The sequence below is a fragment of the Colias croceus genome, chromosome 28 (assembly GCF_905220415.1).
Source record: "Colias croceus chromosome 28, ilColCroc2.1".
NCBI lineage: Eukaryota > Metazoa > Arthropoda > Insecta > Lepidoptera > Pieridae > Colias > Colias croceus.
This window is the reverse complement of record NC_059564.1, coordinates 5,769,347-5,787,158: the sequence shown is the minus strand read 5'-3', so window position 1 is coordinate 5,787,158 and position 17,812 is coordinate 5,769,347. Positions and strand designations below refer to the sequence as shown.

Sequence of the window (17,812 nt, the reverse complement as noted above, 5' to 3'; positions counted from 1 at the left end):
GATTTATAATATTGTAAAAAAGACTTTTTCTTACCACCTAAAGCATAAAAAATAATCTTCATCCATGTAACGAAAAATATTTAGAAGACATAAAATCCTTATTCAGTCAAAAAGAAGTTATTTTTACGAATAAATAATCCCATACATCCACACAAACAAGCAACCGCACCTAATTAATGAATAGTTAAAGAATTAAAAGTTAATTACAAAAAGCGTTCACAACAAAGCCCCATTTCACAGAGGTTGTTCCTTCCCACACATTATGATAACTGTATGAAGAATGTGAAGGTTGTATTGTATGGAAACTTAAGCATAATCAATCTATCGTAATAATTATAAATCTCGTGTCACAATGTTTGTCCTCAATGGACTCCTAAACCACTTAACCGATTATAATAAAATTCGCACACCATGTGCAGTTCGATCCAACTTGAGAGATAGGATAGTTTAAATCTCAAATCGTTTGAGAAAGCGGGCGAAGCCGCGGGCGGTAAGCTAGTAGGTATATAAAATCATGTGTCATAGTTTTTGTAACCAAACTCCAAAACAAATTGACAAATTTGCATTGACATTTTTCCGAAAAATTGGTCAAGTCATATATTATGCTTTACATTGTCGTATATTATCCTGGCAGAAAAAAATTGCTGGGACACAGGGAAGCTTTAATTTTAATGTTAATAATAACAATTTATCTGATAATGAAACTTGAGAAAACTCATGTTAATATCTCTCTCAAGGTACTGTAGATTTAGCTAAGAAAACTGACCTCCTGAATTATTTAGTAACTGATAAGCATGTGCATAGATAAATAAAATAACAAAGAAGAAGGTTACGTGTAAACACTTCATTGTAAAGGAAATTGATCAGAGTAAGCCATTATTCTGTATGCTCACTCTAGTATGAAAATGTGATAGTATGAGATGACAAGGCAGGCATACAATTTTGTGTTCTTGTGCCACTTATAAAAATAATAAAATATAAACATACTAGCTTTTCACCCGCAGCTTCGCCCGCGCAGTCAAAGAATAACCCGCATAGTTCCCGTTCCCGTGGGATTTCCGGGATAAAACCTATCCTATTTCTCGGGTATCAAAATATCTCTATACCAAATTTCATACAAATTGGTTCGGTAGTTAAGGCGTGATTGAGTAACAGACAGACAGAGTTACTTTCGCATTTATAATATTAGTATGGATTATAATTATAAGGTATAGATATAATTATATATATTTACGTCTATTTTTCAAAATTATAAGAAGTTTATATTGAGTCATTTTCATACAAAATACAGTCATCCGTAACGTAAAATGCGTCGATGACGGCATATCGTCGTGGACATCACGTTAAGATATTATTGTCTCTTTTGTGGAACCTTGTATTACCAATAAATCAATTATCATTAGTTATTACAATAAAAACTACCACAAAGCAATTAACTCACAATGCAGTACCGGCTTTACTTGACCTTGTGTTTATATCTTTACTACCTGACTTGACAAATGCTCTGTCAGGAAACCCTTTTCTCTTATGGGTATGAAACATAGTAAACAATAAATTCTCAGACATACAGAATACAGACAAAAAACTTTATTAAAATCGGTCAAGGCATTTTTGAGGAGTTTGGTTTTACATGCATTCCATCGCTACTTTTGGTCTAAGCATAATGCTCTGTCAGGAAATTGATAAATGACCTATCTAACTGAAACATAATTTTTCAAATCTGACGTGAGATGATCTTACCTGAGAGATTTGAGAATAATGCTCAAACAAACAAATTCTTTCTTCATAAATATATAAGTATGTTGCAGTCATCTGGTTAAATCTGTTATTTGATTAAATGACTAGTGTGTTCATTGAATGAAAACATTCAACAGAATGACTATAATATATAAATATAGTATAATCAATAATAGAATGAAACATTGTTAAGTCAAAACTTGTTATTCACTCCGTAGCCTGAGTGGGAAGGCTTTGTGTCTCCATATTTGGTACTTGTGCCGTAAATCCGGCTTATATGGTTTTGATGTTACTGTATATGGGATTGTGTTCATTTAAAATTTGTTTCTTATTTAAATACCTGCTTTTAAATGAAACTTTATCAATGGTATTGATTATAATGACTAGGGTGACCAAAAATTAATGTGGCTTAAAGTAGAATCAATTTAGATAGCATTGTTTAAAAAAAGTGTTGAACTGGCTTTCTTAAAAACAAAATAAATAATCATAAAATTACTTTTTAATATATCTTGTTTGTTTTCTCTAGTTCCCAACAATCATATAAAATAAAAAATATTTATCTTCAGTGCTATAAAATTATATAATTTACTGAGATTTATAAATAAATTCGACTTTGAATAGGCTACCTGATTGGAGTAAAGTAATAAACAATTGTTTGTACTAGTGGAAGGTCTATCAATCGTGTAATTAATATAATAAGCAAATATAACATCCAGAACCAATTAAAAAAATTGTCTATAATTTACCTTGCATTCATATTCTTATAAGAACCAACTTAACAGATTATTATCTACCTAATTCCACGCAATATAACGTACATAATCCATATTTCGACATAGTGTTGATAAAAGATAATGCGATAATTAAATTACCAAACTTGAGACGAAGTTTACAGTTAGGAAATAACAATGGAAATCAGCTGTTCGTACTTGGAATTCTCATTCTTAGGTTCTGATTCTCACAGAAAAGAAGGGTGAACGAACGCGAGGTCAGATGCGGAACGAAACCACGCAGGCCCTATCTCCTACCCTGACTCAGTCTTCCGTACTTACCAACAATTCAACTTCTTAATAGCAGATAGGTCCGACTGCTTTGATCTAGCGATCACCATCTCCTCCGTTAACCTCGCCATTCTGAACTACACAACACAGCACTTTGTTATACACAAACAATAAAACACTTGTTCAAATCGGAGAGAGGTTGCGGCCGCTCATCATAGCGTAAACACATCAATACATTACAAAATCCTAGAAAAAACTGAAGCTCTTTGAACTGAAGTCAAAGTGAAGTGACGGAATGAGGAATCACGAAAAACAATAGAATAGAACCAAGAATAGAACGATCACTTCACTTCAATCAAGTGTCATTTGTCAAATACATTGGCACAGATAAAAAATATTTCCAAGATCGGAGATTATACAACTTTTGCATTTAAACATATGTAAGAAAAGGATATAATATATTTATATATATTATATATCTGATGCGTGATAAACCTTGAATAAGCAATTAAAAGAAGTAAAAAATGTGTATTGATGTTGTTGTGTTGCAATTTTTCAATTGAGTATTGACATTGTCAATTATCAATTGTCAAAAAAAATGTAATTGTGAATTTGTCAAATTCTTGCTCTGTGGTCAAATTGTCAGTTGTCACCCGTTTTGTTGATTTGTTGTGTTCTATTTTCACAGAGATCTGTGTCTATTCTAATACTTGAATAAAAATCAAATGAATTTATACCATTATACTAAACATGGATTCAAACGACGTTGACGACAAGGACAGCGGTCCTGAAGTTCAATTGAACTTCCCGGCCTCTGTGATGAGTAGAATCGAAGAGTTAATGGGAGGCACTGAACAGTTCGATAGTGATGAAGTAAGCCTGTTTTTGCTTCTTTTCCTTACAAACGAGCTTATTCTCGACAAATAGATACGTGTATACACATCTGCACATCTTATTTACTAGTTAAATACTCTTATTTTTAGTTTGATGCAGTGTCCTACATAAACAGAGTGTTCCCAACGGAGCAATCTCTATCGGGAGTAGAGACGGCGGCGGCGCGATGCGAGTTCCGACTCGCGGCTGTGCAACATGACATACGGCGGCTGGTGCGAGCGCAGCACGACCAGAGGATAGCTGGCCATGAGGCGCTGCTGGAGGCGCAGAAGTGTATCTCTGAATTGGCTTTACAAGTATGTTCGTTCTGAGAAGTTTTTTAAAGACATATTGTTAGACTTTAATATATTTTGTGGATGTAGCACAGTCTAGTTTCCATATCAAAAACAAAAATCAGAGCCCAATTGGATTGATATTCTTGCTTGTTATAATATCAAACTTACAGGAAAATAATAACTAACTAAAATAGTTGTGCCGTACGGTTTCACTTGCATGAAACCATGGGCATGATCAAGTGTTTCTGCAGCACATGTGCTATTCCAATTACTGTAAAGTTTTATCCAAATCTGGCCAGTTGCTTTTAATAAAAGAGTTACAAACAACTTTTGCGTTTATAATCTCAGTAACAGTAAAGAACTATGTTTATGTGTGAAATAATTTATTTTATAATTCAAAAATACAGTAGAACCTTTTTATTATGACTGATTATATTGATCAACTGCTTATTATGATGTATTACATAGCAAAGTTTGTTTTTCATATAATTATTTATATAAATAAAATGTAAGGATAAAATGACTTCATTTATAGCGAAAATAATAAATTGTCTGGTTATACTGACCAATGATTTCTAATACTTACAACTGTGTTTGGGAGAATTATGTGTTATGCAATAATTTTATTTATACACAGGTAACAGACATAAACAAGAAAGCAGAACGCAGCGAGAGCATGGTCCGCAAGATAACCTCCGAGATCAAGCAGCTGGACTGTGCCAAGTGGAACCTCACGGCGGCCATCACAGCGCTCAACCACCTGCACATGCTGGCGGGGGGAGCTGCCTCACTGCGGGCGCTGGCTACCAGCAGACAGTATAAAGAGCTGGTGTTGCCCCTGCAGGCTATCATGGAGGTAGGGGGGGTGGGATAATATAGTTACTGTGATATGTAGAGATAATATAAAAAAAAGTAACAAAAAATAACTTTTTCAAATTGTCATCATCATTATCATCATCAAAGCACTAACTTTAAAATAAATAAATAAATATTTGAGAACCGTCTCCTTTTTGAAAGATGGTTGAACAATGGGTTTAAAGTTGAAAACTTCAAAGTGTTCACAGTAACAGTAATAATTTGGAATGGAAAATGAAGCATTTAAGCAATTAAGCATTTTGTGAATAAGATTTCTAATTACTTCCACATAATTTCGAATGATAATAATTTAAAAGTTTCATTATGATTCTATTCCTTTTGATATTTTAGAATTATAAAATTGAAATGCTTTATAAATAAATTATTTTTGAGAATAGAAAAAAATCGATAACAAGGCCTGATTCGATCTGCCCGCGAGTTGCGATCCCGCCTCGAAAATGTTTTTTTTTTCTATTCCTTAAAAAAAATTAAATTCATTCCTTTTTATTGAAGTGAAACTTCTTTATTGGGGTTGAAAAAAAATTTAGTGTAACATTTTTTAGTTACGCGTGACATTTTTCCGTTACGCGCCATCTTTTTCTTATCCCTACCACGCGTGATTCGACCGTATTTCTGTAAAGTTGCATATAGTAAATTTTTTTTTTTGAAAAATAAGGTCATAAAGAAGTTTCACTTCTTACGTGTGTACACTAGTACACGCATACATTTTTTATTTCGAATATTATCAAATAATAAACAATATGACTTGACTGGCCGGTTGGCTTGCTTGGTAGTGGCCCTGCCTTCCAAGTCACTGGTCGTGGGTTCGATTCCCACTGGGGGCAAATATTTGTGTGATGAACATAGATGTTTGCTCTGTGTCTGGGTGTTAATTATCTATAAAAGTATTTATTTTAAATTATACATGTATGTTTATCGGCCATCTGGTTTCCATAACACAAGCGAAAGCTTAGTATGGGATCGGATCGTGCCGTGTGTGAAAATTGTCCCAAAATATTTATTTATTTATTTATATATTATAAAATAACCAACTAGGTGTTGGAGCACCTGGAGTGCTACCGCGAGATCCGCGAGCTGAACGCGCTGCGCGAGGAGGTGCACGCCATACGGGCCGACCTCGCCGCGCAGATACTGCAGGACTTCAAGCAGGCCTTCACCGGTATGTGTCTGATATAGTGATCTATCAACGCACAGCCCAAATCACTGGACGTATCGGGCTGAAATTTGGCATGCAGGTAGATGTGATAACGTAGGCGTCCCCTAAGAAAGGATTTCCCGAAATTCTTGCGGGAACGGGGAAAAACGGGGATGCACGTACAAAGTCGTGGGCGGAAGCTGGTTAGTCAATATAATATGTATAACTTACCCATAATATATTGTGTATCCATACTTAATATTATAAATGCGAAAGTAACTCTATCTGTCTGTCTGTTACTCAATCACGCCTTAACTACTGAACCAATTTGCATGAAGTTTGGCATAGAGATATTTTGATACCCGAGAAGGGACATAGGCTACTTTTTATCCCGGGAAATAGGATAGGTTTTATCCCGGAAATCCCACGGGAACGAGAACTATCCGGGATTTTCTTTGACTGCGCGGGCGAAGCTGCGGGTGGAAAGCTAGTTAGTCAATATATGTATAACTTACCCATATATTGTGTATCCATACTTAATATTATAAATGCGAAAGTAACTCTATCTGTCTTTTACTCAATCACGCCTAAACTACTGATACGGGAGCTAGCAACGTTTAAAAAAAAGTCATTTTAGTATAGTTGGGTTTTTGATATACTGTTTCTCTTGCTATGTCGGTTAGAGTCCGGGCTGCGTTGCGTTTATTAGTGCGCATCTTATCTGCACAGGAAGATATATAACTTAACTTTAGTCATTTTTAACGCGTAATTTTTAATCTTTTGCCTTTAGATAGATCCATCAGACATACATTTTTTATCGCAAGACGTTTTTTTCGTTGTTAAATAGGTGCTAGACGCAATTTTTATTTCAAAATAATTAAAATATCATCGAAATAAGTGAAATTCCATCAACATGAGTCCCCGTGAATCGATCAATCAATCAATCAATCGATTGAATCGATCAATAATCAATCAATCGAATCGATCAATAATCAATCAATCGATCGATCAATCAATCGATCAATCAATAAATCGATCCATCGATTAATGAATCGATCGATCGATCAATAATCGATCGTTCAATCAATTGATCAATCAATAAATTGATTCAATCGATTGATTGATTGATCGATTCAATAGATTGATTGATTCAATCGATTGATCAATTCAATTGATTGATTGATTGATCGATTGATTGATTGATCGATTTATTGATTGATCGATTGATCGATTCAATCGATCGATTGATCGATTAATTGATTGATTGATCTATTTATTGATCGATTCATTCGATTGATCGATTTATTGATTGATCAATCGATTGATTGATTATTGATCGATTCGATTGATTGATTATTGATCGATTGATCGATTCAATCGATTGATTAATTGATTGATCGATTGATTGATTGATCGTTTTATTGATCGATTGATCGATTCAATCGATTGATTGATCAATTCAATCGATTGATTGATCGATTCAATCGATCGATTAATTGATTGATTGATCGATTTATTGATCGATTCATTCGATTTATTGATCGATTCAATCGATTGATTGATCGATCGATTGATTGATTCAATCGATTGATTGATTGATCGATTCAATCTATTCAATCGATTGATTTATTGATTGATCGATTGATTGATTAATTGATTGATTGATCGATTCTTTGATCGATTGATTATTGATTGATTGATCGATTGATTGGTCGATTGATCGATCGATTGTTCGATTAAATCGATTCAATCGATTGATTAATTGATTGATTGATTGATTGATCGATTCAATCGATTGATTGATTTATCGATTCAATCGAGTGATTGATTGATTGATCGATTTATTGATCGATCGATTGATCGATTATTGATCGATCAATAATTCGATTCAATCGATTGATTAATTGATTGATCGATCGATTGATCGATTCAATCGATCGATTGATCGATTTATTGAATGATTGATCGATTCAATTGATTGATTGATTGATCGATCGATTGATCGATTCAATAGATTGATCAATTCAATTTATTGATCGATTTATTGAATGATTGATCGATTCAATTAATTGATTGATTGATAGATCGATTGATTGATAGATCGATTGATCGATTCAATAGATTGATCAATTCAATTGATTGATCGATTGATTGATCGATTCAATCGATTGATCGATCGATTGATTAATTGATTAATTGATTGATCGATCGATTTATTGATCGATTCATTCGATTGATTGATTGATTGATCGATTGATCGATTGATCGATTGATTGATCGATTCAATCGATTGATTGATTGATCGATTTATTGATCGATTGATTGATTGATCGATCGATTAATCGATTATTGATCGATCAATAATTCGATTCAATCGATTGATTAATTGATTGATCGATCGATTGATCGATTCAATCGATTGATTGATCGATTTATTGAATGATTGATCGATTCAATTGATTGATTGATTGATCGATCGATTGATCGATTCTTGATTGATCATTATATGTCGATAGACTATTGTCGTTTTTGTTGTCATTTTAGGTGTTTTTGCTAATCATTCTTACAAACTTTATACATTATATTTTAGAGTTTTTACTATTGTAATAAGTATGGGTGATTTTTTTTAAATTTGACAACAAAACGCCGAAATGTATGACGCGTCGCATTGTTGTGGGCAGGCGCGGCTGCAGGCGCGGTGTCGGCGCGCACGCTGGGCGACGCGTGCGGCGCGCTGGACGCGCTGCAGCCGCGCGCGCGCACCGACCTGCTCGCCTGGCTCGTGCGGCTGCAGCTGCAGGTGCGTGTGTGTGACGATGTAATAGGTTCCTGTTGCAGAGTGCCAAATATTCCCAGTTCGCGGAAACGCAAACCCCGAGTCGCCGTGGGCAGGTTGGCTGGGTGGGGGACGCGTCGGCGAGCTGTAGACCGAAGAGCAAACGCAAGAAGCGAACAGTAACCAGAACATGACCTCATAATACTGTGGGGTCCTCCAGGGACCCTCTCGTAGTTGCGAGAGGCGCGAGAGATCAGAGTTGGGGGGCCTAGCCCCGGTACTCTTTCCCCACACTGATACAGGTGTGAGCGAAGACACCGGAAGTAGCAAATAAAATGCTTTTCTTGTATTTTAAGCAGATTTAATAAGATTACTTTTTTCGTACGTTACAATCACTTCGATGGAGAGCATAGATTATACACCGCAAATTGAAGGCACGCAATTTAAAATAAACACAGATAATAAATAAATTTAGGTACTTCAAACAGTTCCAAATGACATACAGACCCGATTTGCGTCAAATAGAAAGAAAACTCACGCCATGTAAATTAAAATTGGTATATTTCTGGTGTGAAATGACGCACTTTTTGGTCAATGAACATTGATTTATTGATTGATTTTATTTAATGAACATGTTTTCGTCTAATTTGAAGCATTTTCTGTTCGAGTTTTCCGTGTGCGCCATAAAGAAGTAAATAATTGCGCTATCCTTATTCTTCTCACATTTCCTTTCCTACCAGGTTGCCTGGCAGAGATTGCTGTGTAGCAACAAGGCCGCCTATTATGCAAAATTTTTGTACCTCATTAATTTGTACCACATTTCCTATATTGTACAATGAAGTGTTATAAATAAATAAATAAATAATATGTCCTCTAGGAGTACGAGCACCTGTTCTCCGCGGAACAGGAGCAAGCGTGGTTATCGCACGTGTCGCGTCGCTACGCGTGGCTCAAGAAGCACTTGCTGTCGTTTGAGCAGACGCTCGCCAACGTGTTCCCGGCGCATTGGAGGCTCAGTGAGAGGATCGCCTATCAGTTTTGTAAGGTTAGTGGTGGGGAAAAGTAGTGGTGGTTAATATACTCTATATTCAATAATATCGTTGTTTATCGAGTGTATAATATATGTGTCGTGGCCATATCGTTAATTTGCTCACTTCATGAAATGATCAATCATTTCATGAAATGGTCGCATTTCATGTTGTGGTCAATTAGTTTGACCAGATTTTTAAATGGTCAATGTTTCACGATTTTGTCATCCACATTTGCCCAGATCATATTATAAAATATAGGAAGTCCATAAAGTATTTAAAAATTTCGGAATATTTTAAGTAATTGTTTATTATTTAAGTCAATCAGTCAGCTATATTATTTAAGAAACAAATAGAATTAATTAAATTTTGTAACAAAGTCTAGTAAAATAATTAAACAAATAATTTTACCAACTTAAACAATTATTTGAAACGAAATAAAATATAATTTTTATTAGTTATAAAACACGCAATCTATTTTATATCAAATAATTTTGACCATTTCATGAAAAAACCCGCGCGTTTAGTTGCCCATATCGAGAAACGATTTCTTATCATTGATCTGCTCAAACCACAACATTTCATGAAATGTGACCATTTTATGAAATGGTAGAAAACTCAACGTAACTGTTACTGTTTAAATTGACATTAATCTAAACTGTAACTACTAATATGGTGTAACCAAGCCAGCAAGTTTATCCCGCACTGAAAGAGCACATAACTACAGGTGACCCGCGACAGTCTGACGTCACTGATGGCTGCTCGACGCAGCGAGCTGGACTGCAAGCTGCTGCTGTACGCCATACAGCAGACGCACAACTTCGAGCTGCTGCTGCACAAGCGCTTCATCGGTGCGTATGTGGGGAAAAAGTCTGAAGTAGATGTCCTACTAATATTATAAATGCGACATTGAGATATACATAATATGGAGACGACACCGCCTACATCACTTATGTTCCGCTCAACATACGCCATATGGCGTAACTGCGATAATGAAATGCGATAGTTTTTCGTATTGGTTTGTTATTCTTTCACGCATAAACTGCTGAACTGATTTTCGTGAAATTTGGCACACACATAATAAAAACTTGGATTAACACATAGGGTAGTTTTTATCCCAAAAATCTTACGGGAGTATCCCAGTATGCCCAAACAATGCGGGTTTTCATTTGACTACGCGAGCAGCTGCAGGCGAAAAGTTAGTTTTTACACACTTAAAACGCACAGATTTAACTCAAACTTTGTACATTTATTTATTTATTTATTTACATGTGTCAGTGCAAAAATTTCATGAGTTTATCTTGTTATATTTACGTCGGATAGAATTTTAATCAAACTGTTTCACCAAGCTCTATCTACGTTGTAGATAAAAAATTTATAAGAAAAGATCCTACTAAATAAATTTATTTTGGTTCACTTTAAACAGTTTAAAGTATTAAAATAATGCGGCTGTTCGCTTGCATTATTCGTTCTACAAATTTCTTTCGTATAAACGACATAATATATCTCATTTTTCGTTTTTTTTAACGACGAAAATCTTGAATTTTGAATATGTAGTTTTTATAATGATCGTCTGAATGATATTAACAAATATTACAGGTACAGAACCAAACACGGAAACTCTGGAAGCGAGTGGTGGTGTTAAAGAAATATCGTTTGATGATGAAAACGAGGTAAGTTCACATATGCTACTTAGACTTTCCATCCTTAAAAATAAATATCTAGGAAGATTTTAACAATCTTATTATAATAAAAATAGTCAATCAAACTACAGAAAAAACATATTTGTGTACCAATTTGTACATGTGTGTGTATTGTAAAAAAAGAAGACGATTTATCTGAAAGTTGGCCCCATTTCAAGTTTGTTTTGTTCTGACGATTTAAACACTTTTGGTATTACCACAAAACAATTTAAACACAGTCTAACTTTAACCATCGATCTGTCACTTAGTTGTCTATGTGAAATACGACAAAACCAGATTAAACAGAACCCCCGCTTAAAGTTAAACCCGGTCTAAATTTTTTTGTGGTAAGACAGTTTAAACCTTAAACCTTTGTTAAAAGAAGAATAATAATTTATTTCCACTCTGCTTTCATTCCAACATTGCTACGTTCTAATGCATTTGTGTCTAAGTTTGGTTATGATTTTCTACTATTAAGAATTGAAATAAATAATTAAAACAAACAGACACCAGAACAAACAGAAGGACAAAACACAAACAGTTCTCCGTGGCTTGGATTAATCGGCAGTTGCTTCGAGCCGCACTTGTCTCTCTACATACAGAGTCTCGACACTAACCTGCGGTCACTCATGGATAGGTTTATACAGGTCAGTTGTTTGATTGGTATCTGTGGGATTTTAGCTGTAAAAAAATATTTTTTTTTGTTCTGTAAATTATTAATTTTTTGTTGTAAGAAATCAGGGAGCAAGCATTAGCTTGCATGGGATGTACTCGATATTTAAATATATTGGATACTAGCTTTCTATCCGCGGCTTCGCCCGCGTTTTCAAAGAAAATCCGCATAGTTCCCGTTCCCGTGGAATTTCCGGGATAAAACCTATCCTATGTCCTTTCTCGGGTATCAAAATGGTCTATACCAAATTTCATGCAAATTGGTTCAGTAGTTAAGGCGTGATTGAGTAACAGACAGACAGACAGAGTTACTTTCGCATTTATAATATTAAGTATGGATTTGCGATTATCTTAGTGTAGAGCCTTTGATAAAGGTTCCCATATCTTTAGTTAAAAAAAAACGTTTTGAAATTGATGTGTATTATTCGAAAGTATGTATTATGTTGTTAAGAATTCTTGAATGATTAATAAATAACAGTTTATTTTTATTTTATTTTGAGACATGAGTTCTTCACTAAGATTTGCATTACACATGTTTGGGAGTGCTCATTTAGACAGCTTGTGAAATTATTGACAAAAAATTACATCACTGATGTGTAGGACATTATTACTCATTCATTATTAATATTATTGGTACCGTTACTGTAAATTTTTGTAATTTAATTCTTCTGTTTAATTAATTATTCACGACTACAGATTGCCCGTACAATTTGAATGCTATAAAGTTAACATTTTATTGAATAAAGGAAGCAAAAACGATGGAACTGAGCGAAGTATCGGAGACGGGTAGCGGAGCGGGCGGAGTGCTCGCGAGTTGCGCTGATCTGTTCCTGTTCTATAAGAAGTGCTTAGCGCAGTGTGCGAGACTGTCCACTGGGGAGCCTATGATTGGTGAGTGGGGGGGGGGGGGGGGGTGTGAAGTAGTGGGAAGTGAAGCGTTTTATAATTTGTTTTATTTGATGATGGCAATTCTTGCATTTTCTGATGATCAATTTTATGACGAAAAATCTTTGATCACCCAACCACCTAGATAAACCAACATTTCGTCGCTGAACCTTATACTATCTAATTTCGAAAGTTCAAATTTGTCCATTACATCGTTATTATTTGCGTATAAAATGTATCCCCCATGCCTAAAATCGGGCACCATCTAAATTTCTATGTACCTAACAATGTATTATCTACTCCTCAGAGCTCGCGGGCGTGTTCCAGAAGTACCTGCGTGAATACGCCCGCAATGTGCTGCACAGTTGTGTGCCGCACGCACACACGCACGCGCACGCACACACGCTCACCGTGCCCGCGCTCGTCACCAACCTGCACACGTTCCTGAACGACGCGACCCACAGGTGCATACACACGTGGCAGAAGTGAAACTTCTTTGGCTAGATTCGAAAATACCAAAATTGTCGCTTTACTCCATGACGTGACGGTATTGTCATGACGCGACCTGGAAATTTGACTCTCAATGCGCTTAAAAAATTAAAAAAACAACGAAGCAAAAATAAGCATGGAAAATTTACAAGAAAAAATCGTTAAAATTTGTTTTGCCGTTCTCGGGTTATAGTTGTGTAACTTTTCTATAAAAATACATCATCTACAAACTAAATTTATTTAAAAAATATGTCTTAAAAAATTATTCTAAAACAATTTTCTCATCCGCAGGTACACAAAACAGGAGATCGCCAAAATTACAAGCGTGATAACAACATCGGAGTACTGTCTCGAAACAACTGTACATTTGGAGGAGAAACTCAAAGAGAAAGTTTCCCCCGCACTTGCCAATAAAATAGATCTCGGCCCAGAACAAGATCTGTTCCACAAGATGATCAGCACGTGTATCCAGCTTCTGGTCCAAGATCTAGAGCTGGCCTGCGATCCCGCACTACAAGCTATGACCAAAATATCCTGGCTTCACTTCGACACCGTTGGAGATCAAAGCTCGTACATTACACAAATAATCATGCACCTAAAAAACACAGTCCCAGTATTACGAGACAATTTGGCGTCCTCGAGAAAGTATTTCACGCAATTCTGTATAAGATTCGCAAATTCCTTCATCCCCAAATTTATTCAGAATATCTATAAGTGTAAGCCGATTTCGACGGTTGGTTCGGAACAGTTGTTGTTAGACACGCATATGTTGAAAACTGCGTTGTTAGAACTGCCGTCTATTGGCTCGGAAGTGAAGAGACAAGCGCCGACCACGTACACAAAAGTTGTTATAAAACTGATGACGAAAGCTGAAATGATTTTAAAACTGGTAATGGCGCCTCTAGATAATAATTTGGAAGGCTTTGTGGGACAGTTTCTACAATTATTACCGGAGAGTACGATCGCAGAATTTCACAAAGTTCTGGATATGAAGGGAGCGAAATTATCTAAAACGCAACTAAGTGCGTTGGACGCACTGTTTAAAGAAACCTCGAAATCGAATAATGAGATTAGTAAATAGTTCTTTAAAAGCAAAAAGACTTATTTATGTGTATTGTAATATTGTTGTATTAATTATGAAATAAATCAGTTTATTATATTATTTTATTCGTTTTATTAAACACCTTTTAGCTTATCTAAATATGAATGTAAAACTAGAAAATGGTATTGTTTGTGATCTTTAAAAAGCTTCGATTTCATCGAACATTGAAACATAGTAAAAAAAAATTTTTAATGAAAAATAATGGTCAATATTTGATAGTCTCTCAATTATTTTTAACCGTATCTAAAAGGTTTGATTGAAAAGCCAAACCTCACCGGGCACTGAATACCGATATGCTAGTTAGCCCACAAGGTTTCATTTTAAGTTAACATATTTTATTTTATATATTTTGTTAGATTGCACTTCAGTATCCAATAATACTTCCTTAAATTATGAGGTAAATAGAAACCAAACATTAAATTACAATTCGACGCTAAGAGAATTTTAAAGCAGTTCAAAAACAGAGTCTATGTCGGTATTTTATTATGAGGCCAAGCAATAATTAGAGAATATTTATTTCGCAAAATAAAGAGAAAATATGAACTATGGTAATAATTAGGGTTTTGAGGAATTCCTATTCTCACGTTGCGTCACAACGCATATTATTTAGTTATTACTAGATAAAAGCATGTAATGGGTCCATTACATTTGCATTTACACATCCTCTTTTTACTTTAGCAATAAAAAAAAACACGTTAAAGTAACGGTTAGGGAATATATGAGTTGCGCCATTTGACAATTTTATAGAAGGCGTCATAATTTTAACACTATAACCGCTCGTTTCATCGAAGCTAACGTTAAAGTTAACGTTAAATAATTATTGTCAGCAACGACAAATATAAAATGAGATGTCATTTTACTTACGACTTGGATAGGTTTACTGTATTTATTTTATGCGAGCATTATATATTAAGAATTCCCGTGACCACGATCGCTGAAGAGTGCGGAACGTCGGAGTAATAATCTAATGAATAAATTGGTTAAATTTGACATTAATCTAAACTTTAACTAAAACATGTTACAACCAAACTTTATGATTTTCTTTCACGACATTTCTCACACTATTCAATGGAGCGATTTTATGATGTGTTTTTGAAGTGAAAAGTGAAACTTCTTTAGGTGCGTTGAGAGTAAAATTTTGAAGGTCGCGTCCAGTCGCGTCATGGCAATACCGTCACGTCGGATTAGGCGACGATTTTGGTAGGTATGGCATAATATTTCCAAAGAAGTTTCATTTCTAACACGTGTGCTCGGCAGACACGATCTTTTTAGTGTCTAGAGATATTTAAGAGGCTAGATAGTTATATAATATTATAATTGCTTACTGCGGTGAAAAAAATCATTCATTCATTCAAATTGGAAGATTCAACAAGATGCATAGTTTGAATGACTAAAATTTTTATAAATTTCGGTAGATGGCGCTGTTACTTCTAATTTATTTTGACCGTGGCTGTGGGTTATTATAATAGTTACCTATTACCATGGACGAACCCACACAGTTTGTCCTATCCTACACTACAAATATTATAAATGCGAAAGTTTGTGAGGATGGATGTGTATGTCAATGTGTGTGTTTGTTACTCTTTCACGCAAATACTACTGAACCGATTACAATGAAATTAAGCACACATATAGAGGGTAACTTGGATTAACATATATTAAGGGTTTTATCCCGGAAATTCTACAGGAACGGCAACTATGCGCGTTTTTATTTGAAAACTCCATATAGTGGAAATGTTAGTTTTTTTTGAAGATAATAATATTATTCTGTTCAATAACTGCGACCGTCATTACGTCGCGTTGGACAGTCGTAATGCTAATGTCAAACAGAATTCGAGTTGGCTTCACGGCGTGAGTTCGCGCGTGAATTCACGGCACTAATGTGGAGCCGGTATATCTGTATATTTTGGGTCGAATTTTGGTTTACCCTAAATTATAATACTAATATTAATAACGTGTAAATTTGTAAGTATGAATGTTTGTTTCTCTTTTACTACTGGACGGATTTGGATAAAACTTTACATGAGTATAAATAGGTCATCAGAAAAACACAATACTTGATCTTGTACGCGGTTTTGTCCGCGGGTGAAAACGTGTGGTACAGCTAGTTCATCATATTAATATGCAACCAAACGCAGTTGCAGCAATCTCAAAAAAAAAAAAGGTTTTTAAATATGTAGGTAATGAGATGTAGGTATTAAAATAAAAGTCAAAATCAGTCTTCATACATTTATTAACATTTACTAATGCAAAATTTCACACAAAATATATATAAAAACATACTTAACAATATAAATACAGATTCGATTTATAGAAATACACGAGTTTTTATAGCCATAAAAATACATTATTTTTAGCACTAATACACAAGCAAAATATATATTCACGTGGTTTACAAACTTAAGTTAAATTTTTACACATTACGCGAAGACAAATGTAAGAAAGTGTGACATTAATTTATTTTTACAATAATAACATATTTAAGTATATCACATTTTTGTAATATTATGCAAAAATCGTTTCTTTAGTAATAAAATATGTATTAAAGGAAGTGTTATAACTCAAAAAGCGTGTCTTCAATCCCATATTGGTTATGTCTAATACAAAATCAAAAAAGTTTTTGACAAAAAGTTTTATAGTAGACTAACTATAATAATTTGTTTTTATGATATGTTAAGCCGTTTTAGATATATAAGTTTTATAGAGTTGTCTATATTATGTATGTATTGAGGCCCTCAAATTTAAATTTTTACATAATAAGTATTAAAAACACACGTTTTCTATGGTACCTATATATGATTATTATCTATATTAGACTATAAGAATTGGTATTTAATATATTTATAGGACGGATACGATTAAGTTAAATAATACTGAAAAAAAGGCAACCTAATAAAAGGGACATTTTTAAAGAATCGAAAAAATCACGAGGCGGAATTCGAACCCACGTCTTTTGCCTTGCCGGGGCTTTTATTGCCAATTTTATTCTTTATTTTTTTCTCATTTATTAGAATGCTAAACTAAATAAGAAATAGACAACATTAGTTGAATCATTACTAATTTTTAAGTTGTATACAGAAACAGAAAATATGAGCATTAAGCTGTATTTCTCCATTATAATAAATGAACTTAACAAGTCCATAAGCAGTCTCATAGTTAAATTATGCACCCATTTTATTTATTTTCCCTTAACATTTCAGATACGGGGAGAAAAATATTTTATTTTTAACAATAACTACGAAGTTTCAAATCTAATAAAA

General features: G+C 34.4%; 2 protein-coding genes across 5 annotated transcripts in view; one reads left to right on the top strand and one right to left on the bottom strand.

The window, feature by feature from the left end:
• LOC123704072 (uncharacterized protein F09G8.5) overlaps positions 1 to 2,994 on the bottom strand; it is a 34,688-nt gene extending 31,694 nt beyond the window's left edge. For all 4 annotated transcript variants that reach the window (XM_045652331.1, XM_045652332.1, XM_045652333.1 and 1 more), the window contains exon 1: positions 2,790 to 2,994. In XM_045652331.1, coding sequence (XP_045508287.1) covers positions 2,790 to 2,869 — 80 coding nt within the window. In that variant the 5' untranslated portion in view covers positions 2,870 to 2,994. The remainder of the gene's footprint in view (positions 1 to 2,789) is intronic.
• Positions 2,995 to 3,483: 489 nt separating this feature from the next.
• Positions 3,484 to 14,612, top strand: LOC123704090 (vacuolar protein sorting-associated protein 53 homolog). Its single transcript, XM_045652357.1, has 12 exons — positions 3,484 to 3,611; positions 3,722 to 3,928; positions 4,545 to 4,763; positions 5,819 to 5,942; positions 8,600 to 8,718; positions 9,572 to 9,739; positions 10,450 to 10,573; positions 11,322 to 11,395; positions 11,911 to 12,051; positions 12,823 to 12,967; positions 13,269 to 13,425; positions 13,742 to 14,612. Exons 1-12 carry the CDS (start codon positions 3,489 to 3,491, stop codon positions 14,529 to 14,531), a joined length of 2,391 nt encoding a protein of 796 aa, XP_045508313.1. The 5' UTR covers positions 3,484 to 3,488; the 3' UTR covers positions 14,532 to 14,612.
• The last annotated feature ends 3,200 nt before the right edge of the window (positions 14,613 to 17,812 follow it).